The sequence below is a fragment of the Tachypleus tridentatus genome, chromosome 8 (genome assembly GCF_004210375.1).
Source record: "Tachypleus tridentatus isolate NWPU-2018 chromosome 8, ASM421037v1, whole genome shotgun sequence".
NCBI classification, from domain to species: Eukaryota; Metazoa; Arthropoda; class Merostomata; order Xiphosura; family Limulidae; genus Tachypleus; species Tachypleus tridentatus.
Window position 1 is genome coordinate 51,410,098 of NC_134832.1, and position 21,303 is coordinate 51,431,400.

The 21,303-nt window shown below is 37.3% G+C and overlaps 1 protein-coding gene across 7 annotated transcripts in view; it reads left to right on the top strand.

The window, feature by feature from the left end:
- The window catches only part of LOC143222388 (semaphorin-2A-like), a 99,515-nt gene that overhangs the window by 10,794 nt on the left and 67,418 nt on the right, over positions 1 to 21,303 (top strand). For 3 of the 7 annotated variants that reach the window (XM_076448850.1, XM_076448854.1, XM_076448851.1), the window contains one exon: positions 7,366 to 7,784. The exons of 1 other annotated variant lie outside the window; for it this stretch is intronic. In XM_076448850.1, coding sequence (XP_076304965.1) covers positions 7,640 to 7,784 — 145 coding nt within the window. In that variant the 5' untranslated portion in view covers positions 7,366 to 7,639. Of the gene's footprint in view, positions 1 to 7,100; positions 7,173 to 7,365; positions 7,785 to 20,441; positions 20,883 to 21,303 lie in introns of those variants that run through there. 3 more of the 7 variants (XM_076448852.1, XM_076448849.1, XM_076448853.1) reach the window with 3 other exon arrangements.

Sequence of the window (21,303 nt, forward strand, 5' to 3'; positions counted from 1 at the left end):
AATACCCACAAAAAGGTGAAGCGATGAACTAGCTGGTATACCCCTACACTGGACTGAAATTATGTAAATTCAAGATCAATGAAAGGTTATTGTAGGACATGAAGAGTATCTTCCTTCATAAATAATGTAATAAATACCCATAAAAAAAACAACAGCAGCAAAACACCAAATGTGAAACTAAAAATTTCTATGTATCTACCCATGAACCCGATGAACCTCTGTACCAAATTTGGTAATGATCCATCCAAAGAAAGTGCAAAAGCATCCATAAAAATTTCAGAATTCAAAACTAAAATTTTGCATGTACTTCCACATGGATCTAATGAACTTCCATACTAATTTTGATGAATATCCATCTTCATCCTGTAAAGTAGGTACCTGGATGAACAACAGGCAGTACTGTTATATTTATATAAATTCAGTTTTGATGATTTTATTTTAATAATCCAATTCTAATCAAGATTTTGTTCATTGCTCAGCACTAGGCATGTGCCTTTTATTGATGCTGCAAAGAGTTATTGCCTGCTATCTCAATTTGGCCAGATATTTGGAGAAGATAACCATAGTCTGGGGCCTCTAAAGGTTGTGAACAAGTTTCTCCTTTGGGATTATTATTATCTTGCAGATAGTACAGGATAACTAATAACAAACATAGTGACCTTTGGTCAAGGACCCCCTTAGACTTTATAAAACATTCAGACTGTTGCCAATCAGGGCAGCCCAACTTCTACTCTGGTTGCTGCCACCTGTGAGTTTGTGACCAGTCAAGGGAAACTGGCAGTTGTGCTAGTCCACCAGTTGGATTTCTTCTTTGAAGAGACAGTAAACACTAAGTGGGGAAGATGGTAACCCGTGTCAGACAAAAGCTTCACTGAGATATCAGGCATGCTTGTTTGGTCATAATAGGTCATGGAAAATCCTGGAGTTTGGTAGAGCTGGGAAACAAGTTTCCCATGGCAATTAGTTGTTCTGCCATCCATGGCAAGCATTAAGTGTATATCCAAATATAGGAGTTCTTAAACTCTAATTCTGCCTTGTATCTGGTGTTGGCTGTGACAAAACTAGACCTTTATGGAACATTGAAAGGTACAACTAAGGGAGACAAGGGCTTTTTTCATGAATGTTTCAAACAGGTCACTGCCTGCAATGTCTGACATTGTCTAGACAGATTAAAGCTTGACCTGAACAAAGGGCAAAACAATAACTAAGACTCTGTTATAACTGAGTTATAGGAATGTTTCCTAATGATGAATCAAACTATCCATTGTGTTAAGTTTTAAACTTCTACAAGAGAGGTTCCTTAGAGAACCTGGCTGTTTGTGGATGGTTTAAATTGCTTACATAGAAAGGTATACACAACCATAACATTGATAGATTATGGATATCCTAGTGGATAATTTTATGGAGGGACTGCCACATGAAATTATGTGATATCACAGTTTTTATAGACATTAAGACACTAATAGGGGAAAATGATAATACATGAAAGTTTTGAGCAGGTTGCACAAGAAGCTATGGTTGTATCTTAGGCAGAGTTTCTCTTGAAATGTGTACATCACGGAGAACTCATGTTCTTCTCCAAGGGATCACAACAAAGTTGCACTAGATACCATTGAATAAGTGAAACTATAACAAATGCAGCTTGTTACTTCACCAAACATCACTCATGTAGACAGTTAGGACATTATAGAAAGAACTTGCATATCTTGGTCTCTAGCAAAATAGGTGAAAATACCCAGTTTTCTTGACTACTTACTAGATGCAGAAATGTCAGACAGACTTAGGTTCAAACTGCTCTCTTTTCAGAAAAGTAATAAAGTCCAGTTCAAGTTTGGCCACTAATGATTTATTGGATATATTTTACGTTCTGATTGTTTTCAAATTTGTTTTTTATTGCAGCCATGACTGATACATGAAATGCATTGCTTTTCACTTTATTTGAGGATAACGTATGACTCTGTTTATTGAAGCACTCTGTACTGTATTTTTCAACTATATATATGTAAGGTGGTTTCAGTGTACCTTCCCGTACTTTTGCAGCTTTGCATGTTTAAGTCTGTTCCATGTAATTACGTAAGAGGGCACGAGTTTTACATATGATTATGGGCATGTTGAACTGTTTTCTTTATTTCTTGTATATTATGTGATTTAATAACTTATAGTGTTTGATCACACATGTTATGTATAGTTCTATTTGATTTATTTTAGAGATATTATTCTACATAGATTTATAAGTTTTCTTTTTGATTGTATGTGTTAAGGTTATTACACGAAGTTGAGTTTTTCTGTTAAAGGTATGATTTTTATACCATATTTCACTAGTTTGTAAGATTGTGTTTATATATATAACCTGTATTTAAGTTTTCTTATTTTGTGTTGTATTTGTGATGTTTATTAATGTCTCGTGTGTTTTCTGTTAAAGGATTATTTTACTTGCCAGTTTTTTTTACCAATCTTATTTTATTCAGTTGGGTGCAAGATACATTTTAAACTACGGCAGTGGTTCATAATAAGGATCGCGAGTAATTTTACAAAATCCTAATAGAACATTCTGGCAGAAAAGCACCATAAACAGTAAAGATTCAGGTCAAACAACACTTTAAACCTTTACTATGTACATACAAAAATGGACGAAAAAACACGTATTTTAGAATTATAAGACGGCCCGGCCCGGCATGGCAAAGTGTGTTAAGGTGTGCGACTTGTAATCTGAGGATCGCGGGTTCGCATCCCGGTAGCGCCAAACATGCTCGCCCTTTCAGCCGTAAGGACGTTATATTTTGACGGTCAATCCCACTATTCGTTGGCAAAAGAGTAGCCCAAGAGTTGGCGGTGGGTGGTGATGACTAGCTGCCTTCCCTCTAGTCTTACACTGCTAAATTAGGGACGACTAGCGCAGGTAGCCCTCATGCAGCTTTTCGCGAAATTCAAATACAATCTTGTTAAGGTTTAACTTAAGTCGCGTGTTTCGATAACCGTTTATCAGAGAAGCATGATTATCCTAGGGTTCTTATCATACACTATAACATTGTAAAACGTAAAGTCACTATCAAAAATCCTGATAAAACTGTGTAACGGTAGAGTTATGCGTGCTATTTAGTGACTTCTGCTTAAAACAAACTACAGAAGTTCATAACCAAAGGAAACGGAACCTACGCAAAATCACCACCTGCCGAAATTTAGAAAGAAAAAAAATTCAGGTAATATCCTTTAATTTACTTTTATGTTCTTGTGCTTATTTAAGTACGGTTGTAGTATGGCATTTTTGGATATATTAGTAGTTTTATTATAATTCTGTACGGGACGTAACATCCTTGTAGAGGTGGTAGGTCTGGGCGTGGTCTGATGTTGCCGTTTAGGGCTGCGGTCAGAAGGTTCATGACTCAACTTGCAGTATGTTGTTGACCACGTTCTGCACGTTTACATTTAAAGAAGTTAAAACTCGATATTTGGTTAGGAGCAGTCATATAGGCGGCAAGCGCTGTTGACTGATTACTCTTCCCTCTGGTCAACAGTTCTAACACAGATTGCTCTCTCGAACCATAAATATCTCCAATCTAATTGTCTAGTTCATTTGCAATATTTATTTGTATATCAAAATATATTGAGTTGTTTTTGTTTAATCTAATCTTTTCTGTTTTTTTAAAAACGCAATGTAATGAAATCTGAATTTCGAAAAGCCCTCCAGTGTTAAGTTTGTGGACTTACAAAACTAGAAACCTAATTTCGATACTCGAAATGGGCACAGCGCAGAGTCCATTGTATAGCTTTAGGCTTAACTACAAAGAAGTCGTTTCGACACTTTACAGTGTTTCAAATCTCTCTTCAAGTAATAATAGTATTTATTGAATTTCTTGTACTATATCCATCATCTCCAATTTCACGTCTGTACGTAAAATTTTTGTTTGTTGCAAAGTCATGTTGGAACACAATATTTAACGTTCTTTTATCTGCTGTGCGCAATGTATGATGGCCCGGCATGGCCAGGTGGGTTAAGACGTGCGACTCGTATTCTGAGGGCAGCGGGTTCGCATCCCCGTCGCACCAAACATGCTCGCCATTTTAGCCGTGGGGGGCGTTATAATGTAACGGTCAATCCCATTATTCATTGGTAAAAGAGTTGGCGGTGAGTGGTGATGAATAGCTGTCTTCCCTCGTGTAGCTTTGCGCGAAATTCAAAAATAAACAAACTCTCTCGCGCATTAGAAATTAGTATTTGTTGTTAAATTATTATATTTACAATGGTGGTTAAAGTAGTTTAAGTTACACTGGTGTAATACAGTTGGAAACTAAACAAGATAAATAAAAATATGAACATTTAAACACCTGGAAATGGGAATCGTAAAAAACGTAAGGAACCGATGCTGGAAATTTACTGAAATTACAAATAATTTTGATCCCAACAAATGTAATTTTGAGTAACAACAGTCAAAATTGGATTTGTAGTTCGATTAAATAACGTCTCCGGCCTTATTTTCTTAATTTTTATACGATCCGTATTTTTTTTTATTGTTTGCTGCTTCTTTTTTATGATAATAAACATAGCTAGTACCTAGCCGATACCGCTCATGATGATTTACTGTAGCTATTGACTATTTGATCACATTATTTCAAAATCTAAAATGTTCAACTAGAAATTGCCATGGGCATTTGTTTTAGAACATTGTGAGTACTTAGTTTCTGTGGAACTAAATTCTCTATACACAGTGCATATATGAAATATTATAAGAAGAAAAGCAGCCGTTTATAATAAAACATAAATCTAAAACATTGTTTTTACATTGGCACAACAAAAACACCTACAATTTCACCCAAAGTTACCTGAAAGCTATATGCGCCAACTCACCTTCAGCTACTTTTTACCACTGAACCATGGGACTGACTGTCACTTTACAGTGCCTCTCTGACTGATTAAGCGAGCATGTTTGATGACGAGATTCATACTAGCTTGACCCACAGAACATGAGTCAGACGCATTAACACCTAACCTAAAGTATCCTCACGGTTTGAGGCACTTCACTCAACGAACTCCGGATTAAGGTATAAGCTTACCGGCCTGAAGCCCAGAGCCTCGCACTAATTAGGGGGCCTCAAGTTATAACTCTAAATGTATTGCACGTAGAGGTTCTGTCTCGATGGGGCCTCTATAAGTTGAAAAGCGTAGGGCCAATAAAACCCTACTCGGTTATACTTCTGATTTGGGTCTCCAACCATTTTCCTTAATAAACTGCCTGTGTATGAAATTGTTTTAGATTTGAATGTCTCTAAACTCTTAAGTTGAACAAATAAATAAACTTCATTTTCTAAATTATGTTACGACCTTAAAGCAAATATTTCAAAAAATATTTTTTTAAACATATCTTAAAAACATTTTTTTTAAATTCCCAAATTTTCTATTAATCTTGATTACTGGTCTTTTTGGGTTCTTTCAGCTCATCTATGAGCAAAAAATTATTTGACATGGTAGCTAACATTTTACGCTGTAGTGATGATAAATATAGCTACTAGGTAATTGATGCGGACCATGATGATTTAATGTAGCTATTAACTACTTGATCGCATTATTTCGAGATACAAAATGTTAAAATGCAGCTGGAGATTGTCATGAAGATCTCGTTGAGAATGTAGTGAGCATTTATAGTTTCCGTGTAATCACATTCTCTGTGCAAATGTGTCTAGGCAAAGATACAACCCCCACTAAGTGCACATAAAATATTACCAGTAGAAAAGCAACCTTTTATAATAAAACATATACATCTAAAACATTGCTTTTAAATAAACCTTCGTGTCTTTTAACGTAATTATTCTACGAATGTGTGTAATAAAAATGTAATATGTGTATTTAGTTATTTTTACTCATTCACTTAGTGGGCTCGGCATGGCCACGTGTGTTAAGGCGTTCGACTCGTAATCCGAGGGTCGCGGGTCGAATTTCGGTCGCACCAAACATTTTGTTGTTTGGCAGTTGTAGAGTGATAGTAGAATGTACAAAGCATTGAGTATGTGCAGGTTACAACCATCTAATGTTAATCTTTTCACTAGTAATTCCTGTTTCACCCTATATTTAAGGTTTTAAGGAACACGAGATATTTATGATAGCTAACTTCAAGAGGTAAAGATAATCTTGTTTACACTAGAATTATTGTTTTTAACTCGTGTAAAATATAGAAGAAAGAAATTAACATTTTAATACTCCTATAATATTTGCAATAGCTTTAGCAGTATATGAATGGTCTGGTTGCTACATTCCAATCCATTTTTGTTGTAAGCTGTCAAAAGAATAACAATAATTATAAATGAAAGGGTATAAGTGTATTTTCTTTGTCTAACATACATGTTAGACATTTTATATGTTTACAGCCTAAGCAGTCTTTGTCCGAACGTTCTTCTAGGATTTTGTCGAATTTCTGCGATCCTTATTATGAACTATCATAACGTGGTTTATATTTACAGCGCCATCTCTTAGAAGCCTAAAATAACAATTGAAAAATCATGTTTGATGTGTGTGTGTGTGTGTGTGTGTGTGTGTAAGCATTCGAAAAACAGTAACATAACTAAACTTATGACTGGTTGCAGCAGCCCAACTGCCGGATGTATTGAAAAAGGAATGATATATGTCGGTTTCAGTACTGAGACTTTCTTGATGTCTTTATCAGAAGGCCTCAATATTAAAATCGACAGGACACGCTGTCTCCTTTTCATTCAAAAGACAATTATCAATCCAGAATTTCTCAAACCTGATATAATACGATGAAATGTCTTTCATAAATTGTCTCACTTACCGAGGCTGTCTGTTAAGAATCATTTTAATGCTTCTTGACAGAAGAAGGGGGTTGATAAAACCTTTCTCACTTTAATTTCGTATGATGCTATTTATACCATTGTTTTCTCTCAGAAACAAATAAATTAGAAGGAAGATAACTTGATTGGTAATTTGTAACCGAAAGGACGATCCCGCAGCTCGATTTAAATGGGAAATTACCTTGATATTTCTCAGCAGGTGTTTGCAGTGAATATGAAGCCTTATTATAAGTTATCATAGAGGGAGCCGCCAGACTTTACTGCTCGGGGCTAAAACGTTGGTTTCTGATTAGCTGAGTAAAAGATGACTGTATTTCTCTCGAGAGGAAGCTGGTTGTGTCTTTATTAATGTTTTGCCTGAGACATTAAAGGTAAAAATGTGGGTGGGGTTGACCGTGGTTGTATCTATAGATACTTCTAATTACCGTGAGATGAGAGTGTTGGACCCCTCCTTCTGAAGTTTTTTTTTCTCTTTTCATGTTTGTTGTGTGATTGGCTGACAGCTGGGAGTTAGGGCGGTTTAGTTTGTCTCTGTATTGAACAAAGACTCTTTTCATTTTTCAGGTGACCGTAGATTTCGGCGTGATCCTAACCACTTTGTCGGGGACCTCGTTACCTGATGCACGGCCAAAATGCGTGGTGATACCCGTGGGCTGGCAGAGCGCTATTCGTCTACAATTTTTTATCTTTCTTCAATGGCGTTTCTTCCAAACTAAAGATCTGCGCACAAAAAAGATTCGTGGAATACAAAGAAGAGAAAGTATTCGTTTTGTTGTCTCTCGAAGCTTCGTTCTTACCAGAAAATACCCATTGACGAACTATTCTTTGTGCAAGAACGATGATCGTTTCAGACTCTAAAAAACCGTTTTGTAAACGCAACAGATGTGTGGGAAACCACGGGACGATTACATGGCTTTGTACGTTAGCCTTCTTACCGGCAACACTGGGGATGACACCGCACGTGAGAACGTTGGAATACGGGGGTAAGTTTCGCGGCTCAGGGTTTCTAATATCGTATTTTTTTTTTTTTTTGCAACTCGGTGAAACTGAACCAAACCTCGTTTGTATTGTCTCGCTTAATGTTAAAATAAGTAAATTTGAAAGATGCTTGTAATAATTAGAATATATTACTGATACTGATGTTTTAATAAGACTTTTTTTTAATATGATAAGAAATGGACGTAAATATAACTTACGTGTAACTAAGAAGAATTGTCTGAAATATAGAATATTTCGAATTTATTCTTGCTTCGACCTATTCAGCCACATGATGTCCATGTTAATATCACACATTCGACGATTCGGCACACAACACTGAGTTTTCTTGTTCATTGAGGCGTGTCTTTGCAAGTGCGCAGAAAATAACCAGGACTTGTAGTTTTTGGTATCTCTTCACGGTTAAAAGAACAACTTCAAAAGTTATAGTGAGAGGGAAACATTCACTGGCCTTTCGGCGGTACTGCAACAAAAGAGACAAGGTTACAACCATCTGTTGCCTCAGTATTAAATCGGTTAGCGTTCCATGTATCCACCATTATTCCAGCTCTACTCTACTTCAGACATGAAGGTTTATCACTGCTGATCTTGGGTGGTCGGGAAGAAGGAACAGTGATAAATGCTGCTCAGGCTTATACCACGAAACCACTTTTTCGATGAGATTGTTACAGTTTATGGTTAAGCTGAAGTATGATTTCGACTTTGTGTTATTTGTGTTTTCACATGAATCAGGTTAAAATATACAAGAAACGTTTAGCTTTTTTTACCCTAACTGGAGGAGATTTTATTTTAAAAATGGTTCTGGTAACCATGGTTATTATTGTTTCTCAGGCCCGGCATGGCTCGGTGGGTTAAGGCGTTCGATTCGTAATCGGAGGGTCGCGGATTCGAATCCCGGTTGCATCGAACATGCTCGCTCTTTGAGCCGTGGAAGCGTTATAATGTTACGATTAATCCCACTAGAGTAAAAAAGAGTAGCCCAAGAGTTGGCGGTCGGTGGTGTTGACTAGCTGCCTTCCCTCCAGTCTTACACTGCTAAATTAGGGACGACTAGCACATATAGCCCTCGAGTAGCTTTGTGCGAAATTCAAAAAACCAAACAATTATTGTTTGTTTCTTTTTCCAATCTGCTGCTTTCCATTAATCTACTCGTGTTCTTCGCTTTATCCTTTATATGCATCAGAACCTTGAACTACATGTTTAATAAGTGTTTCAAAGGTAATATACTATCTAGAAATAGGTGCTGACAATGAAGACAGTTCATAATATTTGTATTATTTTTGTTTTTCATTTCCTTTCAGTTTCTACTTTCTAGGTAAAACACGTTTTTTGTTGTTCTTTTACAAGTTACAAACAAGAGTCATTTGTCAAACCTTTGTATCTGCGTGAGGTCTTAATTACAGATAGGTGATACAGTAACAGCAGTTAGAAAGATGGAGAACACAGATACGTTATTATTGATTGTTATCCTTTAAGCAGGATTCATTACGACACAAGTTTTCAAAAAATGATTTGAATACTACACTAAATTCCAAAATTATATTATTTTCGCAGTATTTAGGATTAATTGCATTAAGTTTATGGGTTGGAGGGTTCTCTTTCGTAACCAGAGCCTTCGTTTTGCATTTGAAGGCATTGTTCCGTATTGGCTTGGAATGTGCAGTCTTTTCGGTTTATATGGAGTTCATTGCAAGATCCTTTCTTGTATACATTGTGATGTTTAGCTCTCCTAGCATTTACATATTTCACTATGTTAATATTAAAGTTTAAAAACCGTAACCGTGAATCCATGCGTGGAAGCATTGATCTGGCACTTGGTCGGATATTCGAGGTGTACCAAATGCATTATGTTAAATATGTCGCCATAAAACACAGATGACATTTTCATAATATACTAACCGTTCTTACAAAGTCTGTGTTAATAAAAATAAAAATTCTCGAAAGGCATTGGGTTGTGTAGGGTAACTGTATAGTGTTTGTGTGCGTACACGACTTGGTATTTCCCAATATGTTGTCTTAAGTTTGTATGGATGGAATGTGCCCAGGGGAAATTGACTAATAATAAATGATTAATATTTTAGGTAATTAATATTTTCATAAATTATTTCAGAAGCTAACACTTATTATCAGACACTGATTAACATCGTGTTGAGAGAAAAGTAGATTTATATATTGTTTTATATTATGAAATTAAGAACCAATTAAACATTCAATTTCCGCTTATTTACGTGCACGTGTAAATTAGTGGTTTGCGCATGTGTAAATCTCAAAATGTAATTTTCTTGTTCATTTTATTACTTCGTGAACGATATTACCAAGTAAAGAATTTTTGCTTGTTCCTTATTTGGCGCTAAGTTACGGGCTCACAACGCTAAAATTCGGGGTTCGATTCTTTTATAGTTGACAGAACACAGATAGCACGTTGCTTCTTTTGCTAAAAACACAAAACATTCATGGTTTGATATGACTTCACAGCACGTGTCGTAGTTGTACACGAAATGTTGGATTTTTGTTTCAATTTAACTTTTAAGAATTCAGTTCAGTTTGTTCCGCGTTCATGTTTCACCGAGTTTCAAACAATTCAGATTTAGTTCGTTTCTTGTGTTGTTTAGGATAATTGTTTCAATTAATTTAGAATGTTAGGAGTTACGATGACTTTGATACCGACCACTTCGTTAATGTTACACAACGCTTGCACTTCGTTTTTTTATCATTTGTATTTAGGTTGCACTTATTCCTGTCAGGGATTGACTCGTACAGAGGTTGACATACGAAATTGATGTTTATTACTTTTGTCAATAACATATAGATTTCGATTGTTTGTTTGTTTGTGTTGAAATTTCGCACAAAGCTACTCGAGGGCTATCTGTGCTAGCCGTCCCTAATTTAGCAGTGTAAGACTAGAGGGAAGGCAGCTAGTCATCACCACCCACCGCCAACTCTTGGGTTACTCTTTTACCAACGAATAGTGGGATTGACCGTCACATTATACACCCCCACGGCTGGGAGGGCGAGCATGTTTAGCGCGACGCGGGCTTCGAAGTATGTTTGTTTCATATTGACAGCATATTTCTTCTTTCGCCTATGGGCTCGGCATGGCCACGTGGGTTGAGGCATTCGACTCGTAATCTGAGGGTCGCGGGTTCTCGAATCCCCGTCCCACCAAACATGCTCGCCCCTTTCAGCCGTAAGAGCGTTATTACGTTCGGTCAATCCCACTATTCGTTAGTAAAAGAGTAGCACAAGAGTTGGAGGTGGGTGGTGGTGATTAGCTGCCTTCCCTCTGGTCTTAAACTGCTGAATTAGGGACGGCTAGCGCAAATAGCCCTCGTGTAGCTTTGCGCGAAATTCAAAACAAACTAAAGCTCCGTCTTCCTCGGTTTATTTCTTCTCTGCCGCATTCCCAGACATTTTACTTTTCGTTTGAACTTCCTCTTTTATATACATTTCCCAAAACCCGTGTCGACAGGCCCCTTCCTAACCTCTCGTGTCTCCATATTGCTGAACTTAGAAAGACTGCCGCTCACTTCAATAATTCCTTAATAACTTCAAGTACTTTAACCCTTAGAGACTGACCAGATGTGGCCATTTTCTCACCTTTTGTTCGACCGCAACCGATATTCATTACGCGTAAGTTCATGACAGCCGGACAAATGTTTAACTTCTAACAGTTGTCTTGAGTTTTATTTAATAAATCGTAGACAATTTCATTAAATTTTGTTAACTTCTGTTGTAGTAATGCATTGATTTTAGGATAATTGTTTCATTGAATTTCGAACAAGTGAACCCAGTTCGTGTCGTGTTATACGCCGAGTTTCTAGCTTGAAATCAAACCGTCCTTTGTTTGTGCGCTGCACCGAAAGCTTTTGTTAACACATGGGAGTTGGTTTGCGAGTGACCGTATCTATTACTGTTATAAGCTTTAGACTCTGCAGAGATATGAACTGTTGTAATATGAAACGCCTTGAGCTAGAAATTCAACGATAAACAAGAGTTTCATTTTCTTTTTTGTAAACATCATCCGTGTACGTTTGTTACTGCAGTGTGTAGAACGAATTTCACATTTCATAACTACACGTACGAAATTTGAAGTGTGATAGCCTAAGAAAAATACGAACCTCGAAAAAATAATTTAGATAACAACGACCTTCGACGTATACTTTAAATTATGATAACTTAGACGAACAAAATAAGAAACGTAAGAACTTGGCTTCTCTTAAAAGAAATATTTCTTTTTAACTTTGAACAACATCCTGCCGACTGCGAAATGTTTGTAGCCCCGGCATGGCCAGGTGGTTAAGACACTTGATTCGTAATCCGAGGGTCGCGGGTTCGAATCCTCGTAACACCAAACATGCTCGCCCTTTCAGCTGTGGGGGCGCTATAATGTGACGGTGTATCCCAGTATTTGTTGGTAAAAGAGTAGCCCAAGAGTTGGCGATGGGTGGTGTCTTCCCTCTAGTCTTACACTGCTAAATTAGGGGTGGCTAGCGCAGATAGCCCTCGTGTAACTTTGCGCGAAATTCAAAAGAAACTTGAATAACCCAGAATGAATGAGGAAGAAACAGAAAATAAAATATGAATAAATCTAGAATAATGAAAAAACAAACAGAAAATGGGGGGGGGATTGTCTTGAATTGTAGTTTTCACAGAACCGTTAATTTAAAATAAGTTTTGGAAAATTTACTGAGGAATCTGTTATCAACCATACGGCTTTTTAAATTTACAAGTATAACGTGGGACGTGTGAAAATACACACTTATATACCACACCTTTACTTGAGACGTAGAGAGAAGCACAGCCTGTATATCTACGAGGGAAACCATAACCCCCATCACCCAGACCCCCTTTAGAGGGACGTATTCCTTAATCTTTAGGAACAAGTGTGGTAAGACCCTTAAGAAGAACGCTCGAGGTTAGGTTAGTAAAATGTTCCTGTCGTCGTATTTGTTATCACGTTTCACTGCAATTACGAGGGGGGGGGTCTTTTGTCTGTCTCGTACAAATTCCTATTTTTTGTCCACATTTCTCGTTTAGAACGTGTTTCTATGTGATCTCCGTAACAGATAATATATCTTTACTGTTTGCATCTGCTGCCGTTTTTCTTTCTAGTGCAGTGCTGTTTTTTGTATCCCTCCCATTCCTTTTATAAGTTGGTAAATGGTACACTATTAACGCCCAAGATGTAAAACTGTTACGTGGTTGGTTGGATGTTGGGGTTATCAGCACTAGTTTGATATTAACCCTTAAACAGTGGGAATGTTGTAGGTAGCAGTATCAATTGATGTTGGCTGCCATTTAAGGGTTAAGTCTCGACTCCGAAAGGCCCAACATGGCCAGGTGGGTTAAGGCGTTCCACTCGTAATTTGAAGGTCGCGGGTTCGAATCCCCGTCGCACTGAACATGCTCGCCCTTTCAGCCGTGGTGGCGTTATATATGTGACGGTCAATCCCACTATTCGTTGGTAAAAGAGTAGTCCAAGAGTTGGCGGTGGGTGGTGATGACTAGCTGCCTTCCCTCTAGTCTTACACTGCAAAATTAGGGACGGCTAGCGCAGATAGCCCTCGAGTAGTTTTGCGCGAAATTCAAAACAAACAAACAAACAAACCTACTCCCAATTCTTTACTGCTATTTTGATTTATCTTCAAGCAATATCTGCCTTTCTTATTCTCGAAGAATTGATACTTTCTATCTTCAGATTCAAACCCCGGTAATCCACGGTATTAAGCCGTCTAATACAAAAGGATGTTGGGATGTATATGCTTTGTTTTTCACAGTTAACCGGGGTTGTTCTGGTAGTTAGCTCGTCAGGACCGTGAAACCGAGAATTGTCAGCTCTTGACCCGTTGTCGCAAAAACACACTCCGAACTTTTGTGCCGTAGGTTGCGCTGGAAGTGTGATGGTTGACCAGAAGAAAGAATGGCTTAAGTGTTAATAATAGGTGTTGCAATTCGTGAGCCCTAAATTACAGAGTCCGCTATATGTAGGTGTAGCTCTTGTGTAGCTGTGCGCAATATTCTGGAACAGTCAAACTTTCTATAGCCTAACAACGTAATAACTTGTGTTTCACTTTTGACTGTGCAACTATGCTCGCATCTTCTCTGTAACTTTATCCCTCGTTGGAATTAATTTTAAAAACATATGCTGCTACCATATGCCTGGAGTTCGACTTGTTTTTCATTGTTATAATATATAAAGAGTTGTGAGCAGTAAGCCAGACGAATGGATGAATAATTGAGCCGTGTTTCGTTTCCTAAGCCTACTAAAGTAATTCCTGGAAGCAGGTATATTTGAATATTTTAAAACTAAATATTAGTTCTTTGTTAAATGATAAAACAGTTTTGTATAAAGAAGGTAGTCTGAGAATATGAACCGATGAATAATTAATCTTTAACTCATTTTATTATGTCAATAAAACAGTTGGAAAAACTATAAATCTGACATCTGTCCTTTGACGAAAATTGTTGAATTGGACGCAGCGTGGGTTAATGTTTGTGTGTTATTCATCCTAGACCTGTCCAAACACGAGAAGGTTAGTTAGTTTGTTTGTTCTGAATTTCGCTCAAAGCTACACGAGGGCTATGTGCGCTAGCCATCCCTAATTTAGCAGTGTGAGACTAGAGGGAAGACAACACCCACCACCAACTCTTGGACTACTCTTTTACCAGCGAATAGTGGGATTGATCGTAACGTTATAACGCCTTCACGGTTGTAAGGGCGAGCATGTCTGGTGCGATGGGGATTCGAACACGTGATCATCGGATCACGAGTCGAGTGCCTTAACCACCTGGCCATGCCGGGCCCAGAGTGTTAGTATACCACAATACAAGAATGTTGTTTTAGTGCTTCGTATAAATAACAGTTAAAACGATTTTTTTAAAGTTAACTTAAGTAAGAAATAGTTGGATTATGTAATGAGATGATTCGTAGTTGGCGTTGTGGTGCTCTAACTTAAAACAACACATTAAACTAAAATTGATGCACAACTTAGGAATAGCTTTATCAAAATACATTATGATTTCGTTTGTTATTTTAAGCGCAAAGCAATACAATGAGCTATCTGGGTTATGCCCAACTCGGGTATCGAAACTCGATTTTTAACGTTACAAGCCCAGGATTGCCGCTGAGCTATTTTGGAGCGTAACTCGCGATAATGTTAATTTTAGCTAGTATTAATTTTAATTAATCAGAAATGTATCTTACTTATTTAGTCACTAAAATGCTTTCAAAATTATAACAACAATGAGGGGAAGCCAAAATGTGTGCTTAACTTTTAATTAAGCCCCGGCCTGGCCAGGTGGTTAATGCACTCGACTCGTAATCTGAGGGTCGCCGGTTCGAATCCCCGTCACACCAAACATACTCGCCGCTTCAGTCGTGGGAACATTATTATGTGACAGCCAATTCCACTATTCATTGGTAAAAACAGTACCACAAGAGCTGACTGTGGGTGGTGATGATTAGCTGCCTTCCTTCTGGTCTTACACTGACTGATAAATTAGGGACGGTTTGCATCGATAACCCTCGTATGACTTTGCGCAAAATTAAAACAAACAAAGTCGTAATTTGCGAAAGGTGTGGTAAAGAGATTTTCAATTAGCGAAACATCTTGCGTATATGCGAACAAAAAATTTAGACCCTAATACATGCACGAAAGGATTATAGATATGTAACTTTCGAGTGAGAAGTTCGACCAGTGTGACGATCCTTTTGTCATTGGTGAATCTAGAATTAGTTTTAAAAAAATTAGAAAAATATTGGTATATCTTACTATTTCTATATAACAGGCATAAAAATTAAAATATTACCATATGAAGGTTATTTTAATAACAAAATAGCTGAATTAGTGGTGAATAAATTTATAGAACCGTTTATTTTGTGAACAGCGAACTGTTCGTAATTATATAATTAATCAGTTGTAGTTATTAATGGCCAGGGAAATTGTTTTAAATACGCTAAAAGTTCGTTTATTGGGATATAGAATTGGGTAGAAGCTTGTTAGTTTCGCTGGTGTAATTACAGTGGATCACAGATGAGATGTAGGCACGTGAAAAATTGACTACAGGCAAATGAACGTTACTAGTAGCGAGAGAAGAAAACTACAGTAATTACCATTTAATTAGCTTTTAAATTATGTATACGTCACTGCATCTTGTGTTGGATGTTGGGCGGTGTTTTAGAGAATGAAACTAAACACAGCTAGTCGGTTGTAACTTTGTTTCTAGTATCTATTGTGCAGGTAATCCGAATGCCTCATGCCGACTTATTTGGCCCTGGCATATAATGTACTGCTTGGTGGTCGTGATAGAAAGGCGGGTTAACAAAGACGGAGAGAAATGGACGTGCCCTTGAAAACGATTTCTAAACGCAAAAGATGAAAGAAACCGGAGATAGTTCGGCCTATTTAGATTATTTACGGTAAAATGCTGCTCACAGCTGTTTGTAAATACTAGTGGATTTTTAAATTATGAAATTTTGTTGTGCTTCGTGTTATATTGACTGCGTAGTAATACATTGTCGTTCTGTAGACGTGTTGCACTCGTTTCTTCGTGGGTATACCATTGCAATACAAGAGAAGGACGGGTGGCCTCGTTTTTGAGAATTGCCAAACTATACCAGCCGTATCCAGTGTTGACGCGACCTTTTGTAAATGCCACGACTGTTTTAGGATATGTTCGTTCATACCTAGTTTTCTGTATTTAGTTAAACTAGTTGCTTTGAATTATGAGCAAATTAATTCAATAAAGTAATAATTAATAGTAATACATGTCATTTAAAATAACTAATTAATATGGTGTTAATTGAATACCAGCTTTAACCCATTTCAAACACTACAATAACTGTCCTGTCCCAGTTGACCTGAAGATATCTGGTATTGATGAAAGGCCTCTTCGGCACTGGATATATATATACACATGCGTGTGTGTGTGTGTGTGTGAAATAGAGCGTAACTGTCTTTACTAAATTATTAATAAAACATTTGAGTGATGGTGGAATGTGTATATGTCTTTATATATAAAATCAACCATACTGCTTCAACTACGTCCAGTGTTGACTAGGGCTTGTGTTCAGTATTAGGGTTCTTCTGTATGCTTGTTACAAGAACCTTCTGCCGTCTGGTTCTCTTGTAAATAACCAAGTTCTTTGTGAAACGTCATCCCACTAACCCTTTCTCGAAAAGGGAGTTATTGTCGACCCGTCATTTGAGCGTGCATATATTGGCTTACGTGACTCAGATTCGCTTCAACGTGTTACGGTGTTCATCCTCAGCACGTAATTGACGTTACAAGAAGCTGCGTTGGAGAAAAAGTGAATGAATATATCGGGGTCTTTGTCGACCATGAAATCACTTGTTTCCATTACATTTGCTCGTATCGCGTCATGCTTATTTTGAAACGGCCAATTTCCGGATTTGACCTAACCCGAGAAGCTGGACGGCGAAATCTTTTGCCAACACCTAATCAAACGCACATCTCTGAACTCACTAGTAGCGGCCTCATGTCGTCCCCAAGAGAGATAATTCACCCAGCAGCAGTACCCTGTTAGATGTGGATATATGTTACGGCTCCTGATGGCGGCAGAAAGGCGATACCACACATATATTACACTCCGTCAACGATCTGTATATGTTGTAGTAAACGTGATGCGAAAACATATCTGTTCTTATTCCCTGTTCCTCTTTTATTCATTCTCCAAACTGACCCACATGTAAAGTCCACAAAGAAAGTGTATGAACAACAACAGTAATACGTCTAGTGACTCTAGTCTGACAAGAATGTGCGAAGACAAAGAGTGTCAACAGTCGGTTTCGTCTAACAGTAGTTCCAAAGAAGAATACAAAGTCCTTTTTATCTCATAACAGACAGAGGGCGTTGTTTAGTTCACGTAGTATATATCAGAGTATAAGACATTAATTTTAGAAACAAAGGACTTTGTGACTCCAAGTTTGTTTTTTTTTTCTCTTCTTGAATTATATACGTTTTCCGTTATCAGCATTGTTTTGTTGAAACGTGAACTCTTATTGTAGCAATATAAGTTAGTGTTTCCCTGGAACGTTCCAGAAATGGTTTCAAAGCGAAACTATGAGTGTTCGTTTAAATGCAGCAAAAAGGTCGTTTGTTGCTAGGTTTGTAGAAATGTATTACAAAACAGACTTACAGCAATATTTACATTTAATGTAATAATTCTGGTGTGTAAGGTTTTCACAAGGGAATAATGTAATAACGTAATAAACCTAATACTTATTGTTAGGCACCGGCATGGCCAGGTGGTTAAGGTGCTCGACTTGTAATTTGAGGGTCGCGGGTTCGAATCCCCGTCACCCCAAGCATGCTCGCCCCCTTTAGTTGTGTGGGCGTTATAAAGTGATGGTCAATCCCACTATTTGTTGGTAAAAGAGTATCCCAAGAGTTGGCGGTGGGTGGTGATGACTAGCTGCCTTCCCTCTAGTCTTACACTGCTAAATTAGGGACGGCTAACGCAGATAGTCCTCGAGTAGCTTTGCGCGAAATTCAAAACAAACCAAACCTCTTGTTAGCACTACTGTAAATAGTTTGTTATAAATGAATCACAAATGGAAAAACAAATAAGCAACAAAACTTATCTGCAGTTCGTGCAACTTACTTTCTGAAGATTGGACATCTCACCTCGGTGTGTGATTAATATAACTTGAAGGTGACCTGAATGGCGTTGACATTAAGAAAACATGACATACAAAAACCATATTTGATCGACTTGTCATGCCAAGGCTCATAACATACCATGATAACGTATTCTCTGGTCAGTGAGCAGAAAGATTGTTATTGAAGCTTTTAGGTTGAATTTTTTTAAAATTTCGATCCTAATGCATCGCAGGAATTAGTTAATGTATGAATATTGTTTCACACTTAGAGAACTTCAAGACTGAATACTGAAGTATACATGTCAAAAGTTTGTCACCGCTAAAAACCTGGAACCAGATTAATATAACTGGTCACGTCTCGCGAAATCTTTATGGTAGTTTTCATTATTCTTTCATTAAAATATCTACGTCTTCCATAAGTATGTGATTTATATAAGTTTCGGTTTTATAGGATATTATTCAACCTTTGTTAAGTTGTTCGACTCTATGGGATTTACTGTGCATTGATAATAAAGGCCTTGTTCACTCTCCATATCAGCCTGGCATGACCAGGTGGTTAGAGCAGTCGTTTCACAATCTGAAAATCGCGGGTTCGAATCTTCGTCTTACCAGAAAAAGAAAGAAAAGCCCTTTCAGCCGTGGGGACATTATTATATCACGGGCAATCCCGGTATTCATTGGTAAAGAGTAGCCCAACAGTTGGCGGTGGGTAATGACTAAATTAGGGATGGTGAACGCAGATAGCCCTACTCTAGCTTATCGTGAAATTCGTGACGTAACACACTTCGTATCACAGAATGTTTAAGTTTTTTATTTTAGTTTTTAAAATAACTGACTTAAATTTTAGAATAATTACTAAAAAGCACGATAGGATGTAATTTTTTAGGTATTATGACTTTGTTTTTGTGGTGGTTTGGTCCTAATGTTCCTCAAGTCACAATAATACTGCGTGAACGAATTAAATATTAGAAAAAATTGTTTTAAATTCACAAGTTTCTATCAACTAGCATCAGTTTTTGTGTTTCACCTGATTATGCCAGGTAAATAATCTGTTTTGAATTTTGCGCAAAGCTACACGAGGGCTATCTGCGCTAGCCGTCCCTAATTTATCATTAAAAGACTAGATAATCTGTAACTGTTCTTGACTAAATATCTATAGTTTTCCGATTAATAAACGTTTATCCCACTTAGAGCTTCCAAGGTTTTTAGTAAACTGACTGTAGCAAACCAACAATATAAACTCTCTCTCCACGTTGCATTGGTTTCCTCTTAAGTTTGAGATGATATTTCTAGACATTTCAGCTGAGGCAACAATACTGGTATTATATATACATGTATAAACACTCCTACATTGCTGATTCTAATGCTCAAGAATCGTCTACAACTTTTGAGAATGGGCGGGACTTTCGCAATACATAATTAAAACTATAAGTTACATGCATTTCTACATATATTATACTGAAACAAACAGACGTTAAAATATATTTTATGGTGACTGTTTTAAAATTTGAGTGTCAGTTGAGTCAGTGTACGCTCAGAATTTCATGTAACACGCCCTCTATATACGTACGATTGGCAGTCCATCCTCTTACCTTCTTCATCTGTGTATATTCATGGATGTTTAAATCCATCCGAGATTAAATACGACATGTTATCGTGATGACCCGAAGAGCTCAGGAAACAACGAATACCTGCCTTATACTTTATACTGAGTGAGAAGTATTACTTAGTATTGATTCGTGACGTCACTCCATCTGCAGCTCTGATTGGTCGAACAGAATGGAAATTTATTAAAATGTTCAAGCACGTGATGGTCTCTGGATGATAAAATGATGGAGAAGGTCCTAGTGACTCGAGGGTTGAGACATTTAGTCTCTACAGTTTGCACGTGTTTAAGTTTGTATACGTCTTTCTGCGTGATTATTTATGTATATTCAGAGTCGTTTTTTTTTTTGTTTGTTTTTGTTAAAACCCTTTTACCGAGAACAAAAGTCTATTTGATATTAAAGTCCGTTACGAACTCCTAACTAAAAATCGTGTTATCAACTGACATATTGTATCCATTACATAACGGGATGTCATTACCGAGAGGTGAAATGTGTAGATTGTAATGATGTCATTGCAATGGACATTATTGTACAACTCTGAGGGTTTTATAGCACCGAGATGTTCGTGTATCCGGATCGTCTGGCAATGCGACTGAAAATTAGCTTTTTCTGATCACCGTCAATAAAGGGTTTAATATTCTGTAACTGTTAACTTCAGTGGTTCTGAACAGCATTTTCTTTAGATGTCGCTGTAATAAAAATTTGTGCATGGCTGCTACAAGACTCTACATTATCATGCTTATATGCCATGTCACGGGCTTGGGCTGTGGCGGTCGGCCTCAAAGACACGAGACCTGGCGGGATAGAATATCCGACGGCGGGGGAAAATGTTGTGGCCTCTTTCGTCACCACAAGAGTAGGTTTTGTGGTATAAAAGTATTTAAAATAAGAGAGATTTGAGCCCAGAATTTTTACATATAAACGTTTATAATTACCTGTGTTGTCTCTAAGGTAATATACATATATTCACTACGGATGAAGCTGTTTGAATTGTGAATCAGTTTATTGCGAGCAAATAGTGCCTTTAAAACTAGAGTAAGTCTACAGTTAGAGGCTGACCGGTGCCAATGAGTATTTACATGTGGTTTTATATATATGTAGATAGATATAGATATTAGTTTCTGTTATTGATTTATCACAAACTATTTCTCTGTTGTCTAAACTGTTAACTTCATCGAATGTATAGATTTCTGAAAGCATGTGGTGCAAAACGTTTAAATATTGAAACTTAGATATTAACATAATTTTTCGTGAGAGAACTGTGTGTTTGCTCCCCC